Source organism: Sphaeramia orbicularis, chromosome 7 (genome assembly GCF_902148855.1).
Source record: "Sphaeramia orbicularis chromosome 7, fSphaOr1.1, whole genome shotgun sequence".
Taxonomy (NCBI): Eukaryota; Metazoa; Chordata; class Actinopteri; order Kurtiformes; family Apogonidae; genus Sphaeramia; species Sphaeramia orbicularis.
In genome coordinates, this window is record NC_043963.1 from 27,182,409 (window position 1) to 27,204,196 (window position 21,788).

General features: G+C 37.9%; 1 protein-coding gene across 2 annotated transcripts; it reads left to right on the top strand.

Annotated features, from left to right (window-relative positions):
- The first annotated feature begins 169 nt into the window (after positions 1–169).
- cacnb3a (calcium channel, voltage-dependent, beta 3a) lies at positions 170–21,739 on the top strand. 2 transcript variants are annotated; one of them, XM_030138854.1, is made up of 15 exons: positions 170–197; positions 526–606; positions 3,011–3,103; positions 12,204–12,323; positions 12,989–13,111; positions 13,215–13,330; positions 13,437–13,516; positions 13,630–13,649; positions 13,836–13,913; positions 14,123–14,181; positions 14,280–14,380; positions 14,473–14,624; positions 14,716–14,811; positions 16,274–16,444; positions 18,844–21,739. In XM_030138854.1, the coding sequence occupies exons 2-15, from the start codon at positions 526–528 to the stop codon at positions 19,261–19,263; spliced, it is 1,710 nt and encodes a 569-aa protein (XP_029994714.1). In that variant the 5' UTR covers positions 170–197; the 3' UTR covers positions 19,264–21,739. The 2 variants fall into 2 exon arrangements, with proteins under 2 accessions (XP_029994714.1, XP_029994715.1); XM_030138855.1 differs by lacking the exon at positions 170–197 and adding an exon at positions 16,647–16,692 and having other exon boundaries at positions 414–606; positions 18,844–18,951.
- The last annotated feature ends 49 nt before the right edge of the window (positions 21,740–21,788 follow it).

The window sequence follows — 21,788 nt, forward strand, 5'->3', positions numbered from 1 at the left end:
TCCCTTTAAGCGCGTATTTACATGTGAATCCAGATATTTTCCATTCTCCTTTAACAACCGTATTTTACGCCCAGATGACACCTACTGTTCTTTTTTTTTATGCAGAAATGAGCTCAGTATGAAACAGAGCATCTCCATATTGCATTGTTCAGTCTAACACCCCCGGCTCAGTCCTACACTTAGTATGGGCCTATACGGTTTGTTCCACCGATGACGCTTCAGTCTTAACGGCTTCTTTTAGCTCCAGTGTTTTTCCTGCTCCTTTTCCATTTGTTCACTCCGTTCTAAGACATTTTTTTTTATTTCCCTGGGACTGGAGTAGCCTTTTTTTGTTTTTCCTGTGATCGGATATTTTCGCGTCTTGTTGTTCTTTTCCTTCTCCTGCATGCTGCTGCTGCCTGGCTGTGTTTTTTTTTTTTTTTTTTTTTTTTTTTTTTTTTTACTGCATATAGATGTATTTTGTATCCCTTGTTTCCTCCAGTAACCCATGTCTGTGTGCATCCCGCCTCCCTACGCTCTCAATAGATGGTGCAAGTCAAAATGTCCAAATCGCCCGTAGACCCTCTGTCTGCTGTAGAAACCGGCTCTCAGTCGCACTATTTCCAGGTAAGTCCGCTCACTTTATCCACATTTCAAATACGCACGCATTGCATCTGTGCGCAAAAACGCAAAACGGAGACCTGTAGGGAAAAAAGACGGTCCGATAATGCCTGGCTACTTGTTGTTGGATTTAAGGCGTCGCGTTTTGGCACCATTCTACTTTTTTTTTTTTTTTTTTTTTTTTTTTTTTTTTGCACTGATGCTTGATCGCTGATGCTTTACGCACAGAAGAAAAAAAAATACAATCTTACATCTAAACATCTAAATCTCGGCCTTTAGATTATACACTATTTGATTATTTATTTCAATTCATTTCCTGTTGCGGTTACTGTTAGGGACACCAGCACACACTTGTAACATGATGAATCCTTCTGTTTTTTTTTTTGTTTTTTTTTCTATGTGTTTGTTAGTGTTGAGGTGCATAAATCTCTGGCTCACCTGTAGCCTGAATCTACAGGGCCTGTCACAGCTCACTGCAACATTAAGGCTCTCTTACTAATGGAGTGTGTTAAAGCAGGCCGGAGTAATACTGTTTTCTACATTACACACACCTCTGTGTTCAGCTAGAGTAATTTGGACCTCAAGTACATCTGATATTGGCAACGTTACAGCTACTTGTATTTGCTGCTCTGGTGCACAGCATCTAAGCCTCTTGTATTCATAAAAGCCCTTATCTATCTATCTATCTATCTATCTATCTATCTATCTAGATGTGCATACAAGCTCAGTAAATATGAACATTATTATGTAAAAACAGAGAAAACTGTAGAGAAAGTGACTTTTTCAGCAAAATAACAAGTTTCTACAACTACACAGGCTACAGTGGTGAATCAATGTTGCAGAAGATGATGAGCCTTTGAACATCCAATGTATTGATAGGATTAGTGATTGAAAAGTTATTAAACATGTTAGATCAGTAGAGGCTTTCAGTTGCCTGCAGCTGTTAAGGTGTTTGAGGGTTAATATTGGTAAAATTGTGCATTTTCTCAGATTAAACCTATAACATGATTATCTATCTATCTATCTATCTATCTATCTATCTATCTATCTATCTATCTATCTATCTATCTATCTATCTAGATGTGCATACAACCTCAGTAAATATGAACCTTATTATGTCAAAACAGAAAACTGTAGAGAAAGTGACTTTTACAGCAAAATAACAAGTTTCTACAACTACACTGGCTACAGTGGTGAATCAATGTTGCAGAAGATGATTGTGTTTCCATGAGCCTCTGAACGTCCAATGTATTGATAGGATTGGTGATTGAAAAGTTATTAAACGTGTTAGATCAGCAGATGCTTTCGATCACCTGCAGCTGTTAAGGTGTTTGAGGGTTAATATTGTACATTTTCTCAGAATAAATGTATAATATTTGATATTTCTTATGTGGTGAATAAAATATGTCCATATCTATCTATCTATCTATCTATCTATCTATCTATCTATCTATCTATCTATCTATCTATCTATCTATCTATCTATCTATCTATCTATCTATCATGTAGATGTGCATAAAAGCTCAGTAAATATGAACATTGTTATATCAAAACTGTAGAGAAATGGACTTTTTCAGCCAAATAAGTTTCTATAACCACTATCATCTGTCAAACTACACTGGCTACAGTGGTGTATCAGTGTTGCAGAAGATGATGATGGTGGAAGATGATGAGCCTCTGAACATCTAATGTATTGATAGGATTAGTGATTCAAAAGTTATTAAAAATGTTAGATCAGTAGATGCTTTCGACTGCCTGTAGCTATTAAGGTGTTCGAGGGTTAATATTGTTAATATTGTACATTTTCTCAGATTAAACCTATAACATTTGATATTTCTTATGTTATATGGTGAATAAAATATGTCTGAATCTATGTATCTGTCTATCTATCTAGATGTGCATAAAAGCTCAGTAAATATGAACATTATTACATCAAAACAGAGAAAACTGTAGAGAAAGTGACTTTTTCAGCCAAATAAGTTTCTACAACCACTATCATCTGTCAAACTACACTGGCTACAGTGGTGAATCAATGTTGCAGAAGATGATGGTGTTTCCATGAGCCTCCAAACGTCCAATGTATTGATAGGATAAGTGATTAGTTAGATCAGTAGATGCTTTTGATTGCCTGCAGCTGTTAAGGTGTTCGTGGGTTAATATTGTACATTTTCTCAGATTAAACATATAGTATATGATATTTTTGATGTTATGTGGTGAATAAAATATGTTTAAACCCATCTATCTATCTATCTATCTATCTATCTATCTATCTATCTATCTATCTATCTATCTATCTATCTATCTATCTATCTATCTATCTATCTATCTATCTATCTATCTATCTATCTATCTATCTATTTATTTATTTATTTTGGTTTCTTCTTACCTATATGTGTGTCTTTCATGACAGCTGCCCAGGAAGTTGCCTAAAAGGAAAAGCCGCTTCAAACGCTCGGATGGCAGCACGTCTTCTGACACCACATCCAGCTTCATCAAACGGCAGGTACAGTAAAAGCTCTCAGAAGCCATTTCTTCACTTACCTTGGTTTCTATATGCATACATACATACATACATACATACATACATACAGTACATGCTATACTATGCTCTGGCACATCACATTAACCAGTCTTATCAAACTGCTGCTTAATGGGATGGAAAAATGGTAGCCTTTATGAAAAATGCATGCCACTCTGAGGTGTAAACTGCTCTTTCATCAGGGCAGAGCTTTTTGTGTTAATTCTTTTGGCATCTTGCAGCACATTTCTTGTAGATGTATCAGCGGTTTGCACTGCCGTCTCATTTCAATTCACAGATATTACAAAATGATGTGTTATAATTCACTTTCTCTCATGCTGGTGTCCAACATGTGAGCATTTTTACTCTGCATCTTCACCCTCAGACCTCTCCACTGTGTTGCATTTATTACTTCATCCAGTAGAGTGCAGCAGAATGCTTGAAAGTGAAAGTGTGTTAAGTCAAAATCCCAACACAGCCCAGTTTTTTTAATTAATGTTTTCAGGTCAAGCACGTGAGTAAGAATGAGGTTCAGATTTGATGTTATTTAAGGCGATATCTGTGACTGAGGGTTTGGACGGTTTTCTTATTTTTGCTCGTAACATATGGCTGTTGTCTCTGGCTTGATGCAGATTCATAAATTATGATTTACGTTAACATCCATGCGATGTACTGGAGGTAGTTTGGGGTTTTTTGTTTTTTTTTTGAGAGTCAGTGCAAAACAGAGGTTATTTTTATAGTTTGTAGTCAAGAGTTTTCACTGTGGCAACAGATGGACCATGTAGGTCTGAGATGTTTGTAGCATCTTCAGGATATTAGAGATATAGAACATTAAAAGAGTTATAGACTTAGAAAGATGGAGTTTTAAATGGCAGATTTCTAACTTTAGGCGAGAGATTCATTTGTGTAAATTTTGAAAGAGAATGAACAAATATGAATGAATGAATGAATGTTTTGTTTTGGACATGAAAAACACAATACAAACACCAACAAAAGCAAATGCCTGAGGTGATATCTACTGGTGTATGAGTGTATGAGTGTGTTTTTGAATGGGTGAATGTCAGGCCTTGTAAAGCATTTTGGGCACCATGAAGGTGTCTAAAATGTGCTATATAAGTGTAGTCCATTTACCATTTACCAAATAACATAATAATAACATAATAACAACAAACAAAACAAAATGAATGACAAAATGAAAATTTACACAATATACAGAAGGAAAAACTGATGAAGTTTGATGATTGAAAGTGCAAAGAAGTCATGTATTTCTATAAAACATTCAATAAGCTTCACTCAAAGTTGTGTATTGAATACATTTTGCTCTGTTTCAGTAATAATTGCTTCACATTTGTCAATTTAAGTAACATATCAATTAGAAATGTATATTAATGTAAACAAATTTTTGCTGATTTACAAAACAAGAGCATAAATAAGTATTCTAGGAAGTCAGTTCACATTATTTACAGTAAAAAAAAACTAACTTTTTTCAACACCTGAAATCCAGACACCATGAAAAATGCCTCTGTTATATCATCACACCATTACCATGAGGGAATGTGGAGCGGCTGAGAGGCATTAGTGAGTGTGAGAGGAGAAAAAAGGGCTGAGCAGACATCTTCTTCAGAGGGGGACATTAGTTATCCTGATCGGGGGGCTTAATGACAATCTCCAGATTCCCTGAGAATATTGCACGCCTTAAAATATTCATTATGCTCGTTTTGAAGGCCTCGGGCGCTGTGATGTGTGGGTTCATTGTTCACACCAACACCTTTAGCCCTCTACACTCATTACCTTCTCTCTCGTAGCACAACAGGCGTCGTCCCTATAGGTGATGTGACAAAGTGTTTTTTTTTTTTTTTACACAGAAAGAGTACATTTCAAGAATAGAGCTGATAGTTTCTTGCCTGTGATAGGGGTGGGGTGTCTATCGAGGAGCAGTGGAGTATGACTCATTTCTGCAGCAGGATACAATAAGCAGTATGCTGCCATAAGTGTGGATGTATGTGTTATATGTAGGACATGAGGCTTTGAAAAAAAAAAAGAAAAAAAGAGGAGAGCAGAGAGAGAGATCTTGCGGGGAGCATGAGTGCGGGGAGCTTCGTTTTTATCCGTGCATGTCGGTGTTGAAATTTTGACTGAGATATCAAAGCATGTGATGGACATTTAGAGATTTAGAGAAGTGTGCAGTGATCTGTGTTCTTACGCAAACACGGCGTTGGGTGTTTGGTGTTTGTTTGCGTGCCTGTTTGCGTGCGTGTGTGTATACGTGTGTTGTGATGGGATGGGATGAGGTGGGGTAAGAATAGAAAAGAAGGTGTTGCCGGCGTCTGCTCCAGTGCAGGTCGTCCCTGGTGAGGGGATGGGACACAGTAGAGTCTGTCTGCATACAGCATGTAGTGTAGAGAGGGAGAGACCGGCAGCATCACCTTATTAACTGAGTAAGTAGAAACGACTACAAACACTGCCTGCTTCTGCTTCTTCTTCTTCTTCTTCTGTGACTCCTCTCTTCCTGTACTCCCCCGTCACCTCCCTCTCACCCTCACCTTCTTTCTTCTCTTTGTTTCATTCCCATCATATCCTTCCTCTTTGTGTTTTCCTTTGTCTTCCTCCCTCACCTTGCTTCCTCACACATAACCCCCCCTTTGGCAATGTTTCTGTCTTATTTTTCTAATCACCATCATCCTGTGTGCACTCCCTTTTTTTTTTTTTTTTTTACCATTTTCACTTCTCACTTATGTCTATAAAACACACACACACACACACAGATCCTTGCATGTGATTGATCAATATGACATACACCTGATTTTGACTTTGATATTGATATAACTACCGGGTGATTTATTGCGTTGTGTATCGTAGAGCTTTGTGCGTGAATAACTTGCTGACACTGAGTTATGACTGTGCCGTTAATCGAACACTTTTTGAAATTGGATATTTGGCTACTGGATTTCCAGATTGCTGGAGCTTGCAGTTTTTTTGCTCACATAGAGAGAGAGAGAGAGAGAGAGAGAGAGAAAGAGAGGTGTTTCAGCCTCTGAATAATATATTCCACTGTTGTGCAGAATCTCCTTCCTGCATATAAACCCAGAGAAATTTAGTAGCCCGTTAGCATTAGCTTGTCCTTATTGCTCAGTATGCTACATTATTTAGCAGTTTTATCCATTTTATTGCACAAAATATATAATTAACATCACTACATAGAATGTTGGCTGCATTTTGTGTTGTTCTGGATGTTTAAATTGTGCAGTTTTTTATGCTTTCACTCATCTAAGTTTGAAATTTGTTCAAAATTGATGCAAACTTAATGAACTTGTTTGCCTTTACTGTCGTCACACTCGCACTGTTGTCATCTTGAGTTTGCTCATTGTGGTCTGAAGTGTCCTCAGATTAATTACAATGAGACAGGCATTGTTTAATAAGTAGCTTTATCAAGTAGGAGGATAATAATTAATGACCTAATTAATAAGGTTTCATTTAGATGTCCTCCTGAACGCTGACAGAGTAAACGTGTGACTCGCTGGCCTCTGATTGGTTTTAATAATCCATCCCATGTGTTCCTAATTCATTCTTGTTGATGCCTGTGGGGGTGTTTTTGTAGTGTCCACAGTGGGTGTGAACAGATTGTTTGAATCACCAATATTTTTAGCCAATATTAACATTTAACAGTTCTTTGGTATTGTTTTTTTTTTTTGTTACTAGAACAGCACCACAATATAAAACGAACTCCTGCAAATATGTAAATTCTTTTTTAGATTGATATAATATGAAAACTTTTTAGATGATAAAAGTGCGGAACAAAAGACCTGAGAAAACCTTAGGATCAAACTGAACATGAAGCATCTTAAGCATCTTTATCAGTACTTGACATATTTCAGGTAAAACAGATAGAAAAATAGAAAAGTCTGTACAGTCTATTTTTTTTTTATCTTAAAAAGTTAAGTTTCACATTTCTACATAAAATATTTTAGCTGTCTCTTATATATCAATTTGAGTGTTACTACAGATTTCAGTAACAAATAGAGCTGTGTAATATATTATGTGACAATACAAGAATGTGTTTGGTGTCACATTATCCTTATTGTTTACACTGTGTTGCAAATTACACTCTTTAAGGCAGTATTAATCATTTGGGCGCTTTTATTTTTCCACATGACATAAACATAACTGAAAATTCGGGGGACAGTGAACACAACAGGATCATTCTGAACAGGAATTATTTGCTTAAAGTGAAATAAGAAAATAAAACCAAATGTGATGAAGCACGATATGTTTATTTTTAACCATTTCTATTACAGGGAGTCTCAAAAACAGAAAAAAGTAAGAAATATAGTGACATGCTTGGTGAATAAAGTGTGAATTTCAGGTGTTACCTTTAAAAAACAGAATCTTTCACTCTCTTCTGTACAGGCGTAGATTATCAAAATGTGAAACTCCCACCATTTTGCATCTGTGCATGGCTAGTGCTATGCTAGCTCCAGTGTCTCTTCCGTATGTTTTTTGATTACAGTGTTTGTCATTTCCTGATAACAGGTAACATGCACTGATTATAATGCATAGAAAAGAAGACCATTCAATCAGGACATTCATATTTTATCAGGTGGCTCAAACCTGATTCAATGCCTTATTTCAACCTTGATTTTTTTGGTCAACTGCCAAGCACATTTAGTTTGATCGGTCCTTTTCAACAACCTGTTCAGCAGAACCGAGGCCCCCCCTCCCAGTACTGATTCAGAAAAACCACTGCTGGATAATGTCTCTGTGAGCTGAACGTACAAATTTTAGTCGCAGTAAAAACCAAAAAAGCTGGTATTATGGTCGAATGACAATGTTTAGTTTGCCTGTTAAATCCGTCTGGATATGTAATTTTATTGTCAAGCTGATATTTGGTTATAGCTGTAAATCTCTAGTTAAAATCTAAATAAAATGATATCTGATTAAAAAGACTGTTTTACACAGAAAAGTGTTGTAGTTATCTAACATGGACACAGACAAAAAAGCAATGTGTTGAGATGCTATTGGCTGAATGAAAGTGCTTTGCAGGATAATATTGGGTGTTTCTTTTCATCAGGACATGACCACCTTTACAATAAAAGTCAAATATTTAAGGGAAATTGGGAATAGAAGTTGGTGCTGCACTATTTTTGCACAGTTGTAAAGTGAAAGTTCACATTTGGACTCCCCTCTGTTCCCTGATGTAACTTAAAGATTAGATTTTTTTAAAGTGATACCTATGATACACACCTTCTAAATCAGGGGTGTCAAACTCATTTTAGTTCAGGGGCCACATTAAGCCCAAATTGATCTTAAGTGGGCTGGACCAGTAAAATAATAGCACAATAGCCTGTAAATAATGACGACTCTAAATTTTTCCTCTTTGTTTTAGTGTAATCAAAATGAAATTATAAACTATGTACATTTGCAAACTATCCAAAACAAAAATGATGTGAATAATCTGAAAAAAACTGAAATTTCTTGAGAAAAATAAATGCAATTTTAACAATATTACACCTCAACTTACCATTTATACATGCATATTATGGATTGGATCTACAAAGGCACACAATATTTAATAACAGGAAGAATACTGTTAAAATTTCACTTTCAAAATTTCAGGTTTTTTGCATTTTATTGTTAAAGGATAGTTTGTAAATATGTAATATGCAAATATGTAAATATTTTCATCATTTAATGTAAGTTTTTACACTAAAACAAAGACAAAAATTTGGAGTTGTCATTACTTATGTATAGATGTAATGTAATATTATGTTTTTCACATTAAACTAAGGAAATTTGGAGTCATTATTTGTAGGTTATTATGCTATTATTTTAGTTGAGATCACATTGTTCTGTTTGTGGAACCTGAACAAAAACGACTTCGACATCCTTGATTGTTAATATCTTAAGTGTAATTTTTGCACTTTGCAAACTCATCCCGCGGGCCAGTCTGGAACCTTTGGCTGGCCGGTTTTGGCCCCCACGCTGCATGTTTGACACCTGCGTTCTAAATCATGCATGTTATTTCAGTTCCTGCATTTCAGTTTTATTGATATTTGCAAAAACTGGAGCATAATTTTTTTTTTTTGAGACATCTTGTAACAAATATATATAAAGTAACAAATCTCTTCTTCCTTCGTATCCTTCTATACTGCATCTAGTTTTCAGAATCAGCTTTATCGGCCAAGTATGTGAACACATACACGGAATTTGGCTTCAGTTTTTCTTTGCTCACGACGTACAATTTCAGCATTTTTATCCATTTCATTGCGTAAAATATATGCACATTAACACATTAACATTTTTACATAGAATGTTGACTGCATTTTGTGTTGTTTTGGATGTTGAAATTGTGCAGTTGTTCATGCTTCCACTCACTTAAGGTTAAAATTTAGGATGGATGAATCCAAACACAACATAGACCCAAACACACTTAAATATAAACAAACATTCAACTAGATATTATTTGTAAAACACAGTAATTTCAATGCTTTTGTCACAAGGATTAGGTATCATTTTGTTTATATTTGATCTATAGATTTTACCCTCAGGTTTACAAGACAGGATCTTAACAGGATTAAGTCTGAAGACGTACTTTTGCCCCACATGTCTTTCCTGAAAAGATTATGTAGAGCAACTAGATACCGCCTTTGACTGTGTAATATATCTGCACTGAACAATACACCCTAGAATGAACATAGAAAACCCCATATCTTCCGTCCCTAGACTGTAGGATGACGGCGCCTCTAGAGGACTCGACTAGCTGGATGACACACTTCTCAGCCGGCCCCTCCCGGTGGAGTTTAGGCCATCAGTGTTGCAGTGTGAAGAATAATCACAGAAGCAGAATAGGAAGGAACATAATTGAATTTAGCCCCCAGACAGGGACATTAGGCGTGAAAAACAAGACATCTCCAGACCAGACGATAAAGATGTAGTCACAGCGTTACATTCTGCATTGCAGCTTGGCTCGGTTTGTGTTGGCTTACACTCGCTGGTATTTACAGTACACACACATGGTGGGTTGAAGGCTTTGACGTGTAGCCAGGGCAGAGAGTGTGCGGTAGAGGTCTGCAGTTTGTTGTCCCAACATTAATAATGAATGACAATCACAGCTCAGGCGGCTTTCTATGTTCTAACATCATTAAATAGCACTCTGACATAACGCCTCTCCCCTGCACCCACCACCAAATTTATTCCACTTCTTCGTTTATATCTGTTTGAGGGAAGACAGGGAAGCCGTTACAGTGAGAAAAATTCATGTCTTTATCAGGCTGTAGCGCTGTCCTCCTAATCAGCCAGGTATTCAACCCTCTCGGACCGGCTCTGTCTGTCTCATCCCAAGTGTGTCTCTGTCTCTAGTGGTCGCAGTCCTTTTCCTTCCTCCCGCTGTGTTCCCTCTCTTTTCTTCTACCTGCGATGAGGATAAATATCTAGGTCTCACTCGGCTCCTTCATAGCATTTTATTATGTTCTAATCTCATCTTCCCCTTGAGATAGCCTCGCTTTATCTTGGTGTATAAATCGTTTTATACCTCTCTCTCATCCCTCCCATCATCCGTCAGTCATGCTCACTCTCCATCCTCGTAAACATCCCTCTCTTTTCAGTATATCTTGTCAACAAAATTCACCCCTTCTCCCCTTCTCCTCCTCCTCCTCCTCCTCCCCTCTCTTTCTGTTCCGTTCTCCTTCACCCTCCTTTTCTCTTTTGGTGAGGCGCTGACGGCTCTGGCACTGGTGCAGTGTTGCCTTGCAGAGCTTGTGAGTGCTAGAAATCCAATCTAGTTATCTAACATAGACACACACAAAAAAGAAACCAGTTGAGATGTTCGCTTTCCCTCTCTCTGGGGCTTGAGGTGGCATCAGATAAAAATGCATTTTGGGTAATTTATTTGTATGCATTCTGAAGTGTAAAGCTAGCAAAGAAGAAGGTGGTTGTTTTTTATATTTTTTGAGCACTTTTTTGTATTTTGAGCCTGAATTTTCTTTTGTTAAGCTGCTGCTAATTGGCCCTCTGGAGGGTCCGTTTGTATATGTTGGAAAGATGGATGACCAGGACTAAGTCACTGCACTCTGGAGGAGAACTAGCCCAATGTGAAAACTGTATCACTTGCTATTTTAGTTTCCTAACATTTTGCTTCAGCTGCATGATGATTAGTCTTTCACTATAGATAAATGTGTCATAAATACTGCTATTACTGTACCTGTGAGATGGCGATCGCACCCTTTGCTTCTTTAGTGCTTTTCCTTTTTTTCTTGAACTCCTGTCTCTTCTTTCTCTTGCCTGACTTGGTTTTGTTTGCTGCAGCGGTCCTCTCCTCTGACAGATTCAGGACTGAGTTCCTTCAGAGAAACCCAATAGGAACCAAATATAGGAGCTGATACACACACACACACACTAAGTGCATCTAGAACACCACCTCATTTGTTCTTCTGTTCATGTTTTCTCAGAAAACAGCACCCTAGTTATAGTTTGAATGTCCCACTGATTTGTTTTAACACACAGTTAAGGGCTTCGGTCAATTATGAAGTTCTCATTTAAAGCAAAGAGCAGCACCTACGGAGCTATTTCACTATTTTTACTCTGTGTAAAGGTCTCCTTGTTTGCTTTATCTGTCGCTTTCAGCATAATGTGGTACCCTTCATAGGGATGTGTCCTCACAATGAAATATGATAGCCAGCATATATTTTGCTAATGAGGAGATGTCCTTGGAGAATAAACAGGGAAATAAAGGATGTATATGTGCTGCACTGTGGGGGATGATGGAATGGATTGGGGCCAAGCAGTAGAGAAGAGGAAGCAGTTGCCTCCTTTGTGCTATATTTGGTGTAGCAGAAGATGGCTGGTGTGGGAGAGCAACGCATTGTTTTGAGCATACACATGAATGTGCTCATGAATAGAGGCAGGGATTTGCATGCACACCTGCACAAACACACCACGAAACAGATGAAAGTGACGAAAATAGAAACAGAGTGATTTAAACATTAAAACAAAAAGCCGCAATAGTAGTGTAACAAGAAAGATACTCATCATGGTGACAATTATTCATTTTGATACCTGATATGTAACTCGTCCCACTCTGTCCTGACAGGGGTCGGCTGATTCGTACACCAGTAGACCGTCGGATTCAGACCTGTCAGCAGAGGAGGACCGCGAGGCGTATCGGCGTGAAGCCGAACGCCAGGCACAACTGCAGCTGGACAGAGCTAAGGTGGGTCAAACAGTGAATCAAGCTGTGCACTGTAGATTCAGGAGTTTAGGAAGTGAGTTGTGAAGTCTGAAGCCACATGTTTCTGGTTACTGTTTTTACCTGCATTAACTACAGCAGAAAAATGAAGCAAATAAACCCCTAATTTTAAAACGGCTCTGCTCGTTTATAAGTCTCTCCATGGTCTAGCACCAAAGTACATCTGTGACATGTTGGTCCCATAGGTATGAACCATCTCGGACCCTGAGAACCTCAGGGACTGGTCTTTTGCTGGTGCCCAGAGTCAGGACTAAACAGGGTGAAGCTGTGTTTCAGTTCTATGCAGCTAAACTCTGGAGCAGTCTTCATGATGATGTGAGACAGACCTCTACTGTGACAGTGTTTAAGTCCAGGCTGAAAACAGCTCTGTTCAACTGTGCATAGAACAACTCAAAGGGTTCTATCGCACTCTTCTCTTTTACTTTGTTTTAAATGATTATTATTTATGTTTTATTGATTATGTTTTAATTGTAATTGTGTGTTTTTAATCTCTCTTTTCCATTTTTATAAAGCACTGTGAATTGCCCTGTGTATGAATTGTGCTATACAAATAAATCTGCCTTGCCTTGCCTTGCCTAATTCTGTTTTTAATCTGACCAGTGTTTGTTCTTATGTATGTTCTCCTACAGTCCAAACCTGTAGCATTTGCAGTAAAGACAAATGTGAGCTACTGTGGAGCTCTGGATGAGGACTGTCCTGTCCAAGGAGCTGCAGTCAATTTCGATGCCAAAGACTTTCTGCACATTAAAGAAGTGAGTGATGATGTGTTGTTAATGATGCCAAACCTCCTCCTTTCCATTTAAACAAGACAGATTTATGTGAGGTACTGTACTGCTGTCATGCTGAACTTAACAGAAATACAATAATGACTGGTGGATCGGTCGGCTAGTAAAGGAGGGAGCAGACATCACCTTCATCCCCAGCCCTTTACGACTGGAGGCCATGAGACTCAAACAGGAGCAGAAGCAGAGGTCAGTTCATTCATCTGAGCACTAATATGTTACCTTCAACCACATCAGTTTCTGTAGGATTCATATCTGTACTGTTAGTTACAAGTTTTGGGTGCTATTGTTGCAGGAAAACAGGGGGTAACTCCTCTAGTTTAGGAGACATGGTGACTGGTAGTTGGAGGACCACACCGCCATCTGCAGGTGAATGTAAGTACTACAGATCTGTCCTCTGTTCTGGAACAGCAGCCAGCTCTGTCCTCTGCTGTCATCTTTATTTTATTTATTTGTCATTGAATGTTTTTCTCCCTTGTTTTCACAAGCTAAACAGAAGCAAAAACAGGTAGGTCATCCTGAAACAGCATTTTGTATACTTTATTTTTTACATTTGGCATTAAGGCGCCTTTTAACTTTTTTTTTTTTTTTTTTTGTAGCTTTTCTGACCAAATATACCCAACCCCCATTGTTCCTTACCTCTGCTCTGTTTGTTCTTCATCCTTCTCCCTTCAACCTCCCCTATTTCTGGCAGGAACATGTCCCTCCCTACGATGTGGTGCCCTCCATGAGGCCGGTGGTTCTCGTGGGACCTTCACTGAAGGGCTATGAGGTGAGCGTTTCACCTACAGGATGCAGAGAACTGCTTCTGTGGAATGCACTCTATTCTCTGCTTCTGCACTGCTGCATTTTCCGTTGGCAAACCATGCACATTTATCTGGAAGTTACACTAAAGAAACATTTATTTTTATAATTTGATCATGAGTAGTTAAAGTCTGTTAACACAAAAAATGTTTATTTTCTTTAAATCATCCCACCCAGGTGACAGATATGATGCAGAAAGCTCTATTTGACTTCCTCAAACACAGATTTGAAGGAAGGTCAGTAAAATGGACAGATTACAGACACACTTTGTTGTTCTAAACCACGTTCAAATAGACATTCATATTTTCCTTACTCTGTTTTTGACTGTTCGCAGAATCTCAATCACCCGTGTAACTGCCGACCTGTCGTTAGCCAAGAGATCTGTCCTCAACAAAAGACCCATAATGGAAAGATCCAACACTCGCTCCAGTTTAGGTAAAAAATGTCAGCGTGAACCATCCGGTGTTTCCTGATTTTAGTCACATTTAGTCTGAATATATAAATTTACTTGTTCCTTGTCTGTGCAGCGGAGGTTCAAAGTGAGATTGAGAGGATATTTGAGCTCGCCAAAACCCTGCAGTTGGTGATTCTGGATGCGGACACCATCAACCACCCTGCACAGCTCGCCAAAACCTCCCTCGCACCCATCGTCGTCTACGTCAAAGTTTCCTCACCAAAGGTACAACAAGTAAACGATAGATGTTGAATTAGCGAATGATGGCTGCATCTTTTATTCCTTATCTTGACCTTCGCCTCCACTTTTAATACAGGTGCTCCAGAGGCTTATCAAATCCAGGGGGAAGTCTCAGAGCAAGCACCTGAATGTGCAGATGATGGCTGCAGACAAACTCTCTCAGTGCCCCCCTGTGAGTGTTGGATGATTTTTTTATTTATTTATTTTTTTTTTTGCTACTCCTTTGTTAAACCTGCAGATACCCCGAGTGACATTTAGAGTTAATAACACCATTAGAAGAACTGTGTTAACAGACAACTTCAGAATGTTAATAAAACCCTCAAAAATTCTATTTCATTGTTAATAATAGTATTACCAACACATTTACTGAGTCAAATGAATCTAAGCTTTTTATTGCTCCTTTAAAATCAAGCTACAGCTTATTATGTAGTTACTTGTAGTTAACTAGGCTTTTTGCAACTATATGAAAGCAATGTCTTTTTAAAGTTACTAAATTCTTTTCTAAATGGACACCATAAATTATGTTTTTCTACTGTACTGGACTTGTAGTGATGTAGTGGCTGTGCAGTTTGTACACAACCCGCTTGACCTGTTGAATCACAGCCTCCCACTTATTAACACATTATTTGCTTTTCCTGGCTCTACCATTAAGAACCACCTGTTGATAGAAAGTGTATGAAAATACATATAAATACAATGTTTTAGCAGTGAAGCACAAAAACACATTTTGCTATCATTATTATTGTTATTATTATTATTATTATTATTATTATTATTGATCCAAGCATGTATAGAAGATTTTTTTTTTGCAATAATAGCTAACATATTAGTTAACCTTATCCCTGGTTAGGCTTTAGAAAACAACACTAGAAATCATCCACAACTTTAAAAAAAGGTTTCTAATCTATTTACATCTGCATGTATATGTTGATATTCATATAATGTTTTAAGGTTTTGGTAGTCTAAATGTGTGTCTTGTGTGTAACAAAAAAAAAAAAAAAAAAAAAAAAAAAAAGAATATTTGGTCAATGAGTATATTACTATTTATTTCTAATATCATCCTAGATGCACAAAAGTGGAAGCACAAAAATTATGTGGTCTGTATAATGATTAATGTAATAAATAAATACATAAATAATCACACAAAAAAAGCATTAAGAAAATGAATCAGCAACTGCCCATGTGTGAGTCAAAACCATTAAAAAGTAAGAATAAAATAACATTAAATAAGGTCATTTAATTGGTCTACCAAGAGTAGACCAATTAAATATAATAAGACGTATGAGGTAATACCATTAAAAGAAGTAAAAAAAATAAAATAGTAGTCTGAGTAATTAGAGGTAAAAGCCTGAAGAGGTTTTTTAACATCTTGCTGGGATTAATAGCTCTGTATCTTACACAATATTTATTAAATGATTAAAAAAAGAAGAAAAAAAAAGTTTTTGTGTCTAAAATTCCATAAAAATATGTAAAGTTTTTCACAATCTAAAAGAGATGTCCTGTCTTGAAGCTTTCACTCCAACAGTCAGGGTTTCTATCTGAACTTACTGTTGTTATAGCTCAGCTCTCTTTTGACCATGTGTTGATGAGAACTGTCCCGTACCTGAAAGTAAAGTGTTTTTGTGCTCTTCTAGGATATGTTTGATGTCATTTTGGATGAAAACCAGCTTGAAGATGCTTGTGAGCATTTGGCTGAATATCTGGAAGTGTACTGGCGTGCCACTCACCTCCCAGGCACCACCCCTCTGAACCCCTTATTGGAGCAAAGTCTGATGACCCCGCCTTCTGCCATCTCTAGCCTACAGGTGAGTCTATCGTCGTCTCTCTATAAGACTCATAATACTTGTAGTTTTAATACTTCTTAACAGCGTTGAGATTTGACATGTTCTGTGTTGTCGCTGTCTTTACCAGCTCTTTCCATCTTAGATTCTCACTCCTGTGTTTTTATTTAATTGTCTCCAGTTGTCTGTGTGTCCTCTCACTCATCCATGCTTGACATTTTTGCAGTTTTCTGAAACACAGGAATTAATTGAATGATCGCTTACAAAACGGGGTGAGTAGTAGGGTTTTTTTGCACTCTCCCGCCCCACTTACACTCCCCTCTTCACTTACACCTGAACACAACACAGAAGCTGAGACGGCATTTTGAGACAAATGCCAAACAGCACTTCTTCATAAATATCTCAACACACGACTTACATGTTTTGTTTTGTTTTGTTTTTTTTCTGTATTGCATTCTGCATTTTTTTTCTTTAGTTGATGGTCTCAGGTGGATCAACAAGCTTTTCAGGGAGCAAAATTCACAAAGTATTTTCACTCAAATTTAATACCATAATGTAGAAGATAATGCAACTACAGACACTGGCATTAAATATCTAAAAAAAAATATCTATATTGGCCTGTATTTGCAGTCAGTGTTGAACCTCTCCAGTGCTTTGTGAATGTCTCCTCCGCTCAGTTGCATTTGATGCTGTCTTGAATGACAATGCTGATTAAATGCATTTGATCAATGCTTTAACAATATGTTAACTAAATGCTGAACACTGCGCTGAGACCATAACCTGAGTGAACGTTTTATGTCCAAGAGTAAACCTATGACCATCCATTCAACTGTCACTGGCATTTCTTTTGTCTATAATAGTGTCTATAATATTAAACGGCACACACACACTCAGACAAAACACTGTGAGCGCTTGAGTTGATATTGTTGCTGAGATAATGCTGTGTCTTTTACCAAATAATAAGACTTGTAGACCTATTATATAAATATACAGTACTGTGCAAAAGTCCTCCATTAGGTTTGTTGGTTTAGTAAAGTTCTAATGACCACGCATATGTATTTTTCAGCCTCTATATTAAGATCTAGTCTGGATATACAGTCGCAGAAAAAAATTCTTAGACCATCAAAAGTCATCAAAAACAATGGTTATGCAATCAAGTACTAACTCCTGTGTGTATCATGTGACTAAAACAGACAGAAAAGAAAACATGGAATGCCTAAAAGCACTGTTTTTGTCAGTACAATATCATAGATATTTATGTAAGAACTGAAGTGATTTTGGTTATTATCAAAAAAAACATGGAAAATGTCTAGATATCAGCTCTGAAATTAAACTCTTATGAACTATTTTTGTTGTTATCATTATATTTGTCCAAACAAATGTACCTTTAGTTGTACCAGGCATTAAAATTAACAAGAAATTGAAGAAAACAAGGGGTGGTCTAATAATTTTTTCCGTGATTGTATGTGAAGTATGTACAGCAGTAAAAACAAAAGTGTAAAAAAAATCAAAAGTCTAAGTGATAGTATGTAGTGTGACCTCAGTTTGCACTGCTTTTGCACATTCTTTAACCCTTTTGTTCAAACAAGATGAGATTTATTATACTCATTTTCTGATGTTTTATACCAGTTGTATGTTGGTTTTTAACTGTTTACGCTGTTTCTTATCATGGGGTCAGGGGTCACACAAAATAGTCTCTTTAACCTTTACAGCCCATTTTCAGTTCAGTTTTTTGTGTCTTTTAAAGGCTGTGCACATTTTCCTTATATTTTTTGGTTGTGTCTGATGACAAGAAAATGAGAAATAAATATGTATGTTCATTTCAACCCTGTATAAACAACAAATCTAAAGTTGCCCATAAGACGTTTGTACAGTACTGCACATAAACCAATGTACATTTTTATCATATATTTTGAAAACAATTTTTGTCATTTGTTTTCCAGTTCATCTCATCAAAGTATGTGAGATTTAATGCATTTTATCTCTGAAGCACATCATTTAAAAAGAAAAAATTGTAGCTCAGTGTAATCTACCAATAAATATAAACTCATCAAACTCAACTTAATATGACTGAAAAGGATCAAATACTTTGTTTTATTTACATCAGTGTCTTGCTTCCTTTTCCTGAACTAATTACATTATCAAATGCTGATTGTCGAGGTGCATTTATTATAGCTGATAAATGCTGCATATTGGCATTGAAAGTGGTATTTTGTTGCAGTGTTTTGAGTTCCTGTAGATGTTTTGAGAAGTGAAATCCTCCGTGTCGTGTCCCGTTTGCTGTCTGTGAAAACTATTTGTGACAGAAAAGCCATCTGTCTGTGCTGGTAGAAAAAAAGTCGCCAAAAATTATTTGCTACTTTGAGATGTTGTCCTGGTTTCTGATTTTTTTTCCCCCTCTTGATCACCCCTTTAACCACCAGAACCAGAATAAGAACCAGCCACAGCCTCGTGAGGCGGTGGACTTGGAGGGTGATGAAGAGGAGGAGGAGGAAGAGGTGGGTGAGGAGGCCCACTCTCCGTTGGAGCAGGACAGTCTCATGCCGTCTGACGAGGCCAGCGACTCCCTGTCTCGTGGTCGGAGGGGGGGCCCGTGCCACCGGGGGAACGAGCAGGATGAAGAGGAGGAGGAAGAGGAGGAGGAGGAGGATGAGTACGCCTCTCCCTGCCATGCTCGCACATACAGGGACAGGTACCCCCCCCACCGTGGGCACACAGGAAGCGCCCACAGTGCGAACGGGCACGACTCACAGGACAGGCTGCTCCAACGCGAAGCTCAGCAAGGTCACAACCAGAGGAACAACCGCCAGCGCAGTCGCCCCTGGCCCCGAGACACCTACTGACCACCAAGGCCCCCCCACCCGTCCGACCTCCAGCACCAAGTCCCTCCGAGCCCTCCGACTGTAGTACGTTCCCAAACATGAGATTCTCAGATTAAACAGCTGTCCTCGAATCAGCCCAAATCTATAAATCTAATCAGAAACAAAGAGAAGCCGATGCCCAGTTTACAAACTGTAGGCTTACTTTTAAAGAAAAAAACGAAAAGAAAAAAATCTTCCAAACTCCCAGCGTTACTTTATCTAAATTGAGGGAATGTAATGACCCCTCTTGGGTCAAGTCATTCAGATTGCGTTAAAGTCAACAGGGCTACTCAACTCTGCAATGGAAAGGTTTCAGGCTACCAGCTATACGCAAACACAAACTTTAGCTGCTTTGCTGAAGGTTTCTCTATTGTAGGATGTCTCATATACTGGCCTTAAAATTCCTAAGACTTTTATCTTTACTATTGCATGTATGAATATGATTATTTTAAGACAATTTGCACATTAACGTCAGAACAGGAACTGAATGATCTTTACAGATAAACTAATGTAGGAATGTCTACCGTTGAATCCATTTATGGGAAATAGTAATGCATTTACAATGTATATAATGAATGGGCACCTGGTTTTGTTTCATTGCTACTTAATTTGTTTGATCAGTTTTGTTAATATGGACTTGTTTGTTGATTCAGAGAAATGTTGCCATTTACAGTATGTGTTCAGTCTTTTTACTCTGAAGGTGGTGGTGAATGGCATTGTGGGAGGCACACAGTTTCTCAGTATGTGTGTCCTAAAGCTCACAGTGTAAGCAGGCGCAATGAAGCTGCAGTACAGTGTCAGTGTCACCTTTGTTCTGGGCATCACTTGTCTTTGCTGTCGCACAATCACTCTAACACCTCTAAAAATCTAAAAACGGGCACACAGAATGTAAACACAACTAAGAAGGGAATGTTTTGATGAACAAACTATTTGCCAAACTGCTTGTTTACATTGAGTCATTTACATATATCAAGCACACGCAGCACTGCTGCAGCTCCTCTTTGAATCCAGGCTTCAGAGAATGTAAGCTTGCATGCCTTTGCACCTCCAGCACCTCCTGGTGTCTCCAACCCAACCGATCGCCCTGTAATTCGATTGTAGCACGTTACTGATTGTAGCATCCACGGTTTTTACACATATCTCACCCACTGTGCGTCGGTTTGTCAAACTTTTATGTTACGTACTGCAGTTTTACAGTTTAGCACTGATTAGGTTTTACCCAGGCAGATCCTCAGGTGTCCCTGCGTAGGGAGAGTCCCCCCAGTCACTTACCCATCATGCTCCACTGTTCAACCCATGAAACGAATGTGTGGTGCGTCCCTCTGTCGTGCTCCTAAAGGACTCACAGCTGTAGCACCTGTGACATGACGTCATTCTGTTCCTGCACCATTAGTTCATGAGCCGATGGTGAGTTGGACACGATGCTGACGAGAAGCCAAACTGCTTCTGTCCATACAGGGTTGAAAACAGCCAGCTTTAGGAATCACTGGTTTACTGCTTCCATGTCGCACAGGTATCTCTATCTAGTGTTCAGTATATTTTGAAGAGAAAAAAAATCAGCATGTTTGAAAAAAAAAATGAAAAAAAATCTATGCAAGTGTTGCATGAAACCTGATTGTTTCTTTTTACAGTTAAGTATTTTAGTAATGCATTGATCCTGATTCTCCTTGTTGTCTTGTAGTGATAGTCTTGTCTTTGGGGCTATTCACTCTGTGAAATGCAGCAGTTCACCCCACAACTAACAATACTATTACTAAAAAACAGAATGCATTGATTTATCAACAAACCGTAACATTGAGGAGCTCGTTCCTCAGTATTGGGCGGACAGATGGAAGGATGGATGGACGCACTTTTAAAATCACTCACTGAAAATTGTCCCCGTCCCAGATGAGGCACACAGTTTCTTTCATTTGTTATTAAAAAAAAAAAAAGATTGAGTGGATTATTAAAGTCCTGCATGTGTTAGTTCACCAATTAGCTATTTTCACTATATTTTGGCAGAGTATGTTTTTCAAAGCGGACCAATTTAGCAACTGATAAAGCAGTTGAGGTTTTTCAATTTATGAAGCACAATTTTTACAAAGGTTATAATTTAGTTTCCTCTGTCTTATTCTGTATGCAATACTAAGCCTAACATTGAGAAACTTTAAACGCCTTAGACCATCTGGACTTCCTTTTTGTGTGAGTTAGAAAAAAAAAATTGCACTACTTTTTGTTTTGGGATGGTTGCTTTGTAATGCAATAACTGCACTAAATATAACCATGTATCCACCAGACTACCACAGCGTGCTAGCGTGACCCAACACGCCTCTTCCCTCTATTTATCAAAAAGAGACAGCAAATGTGTAAAAAGTGAGACATTTCCTGCCTGATGCTGTATAGAATGCTTTCTATTTGAAAATAGATTTACAATGCTAAGTAAAATATGACTTCGACAAAATAAATGACATTTTATGTACTTTTAATTGTTTGGCTCCTTTTTTGTGTTTCTCTCTAATACACTGAAA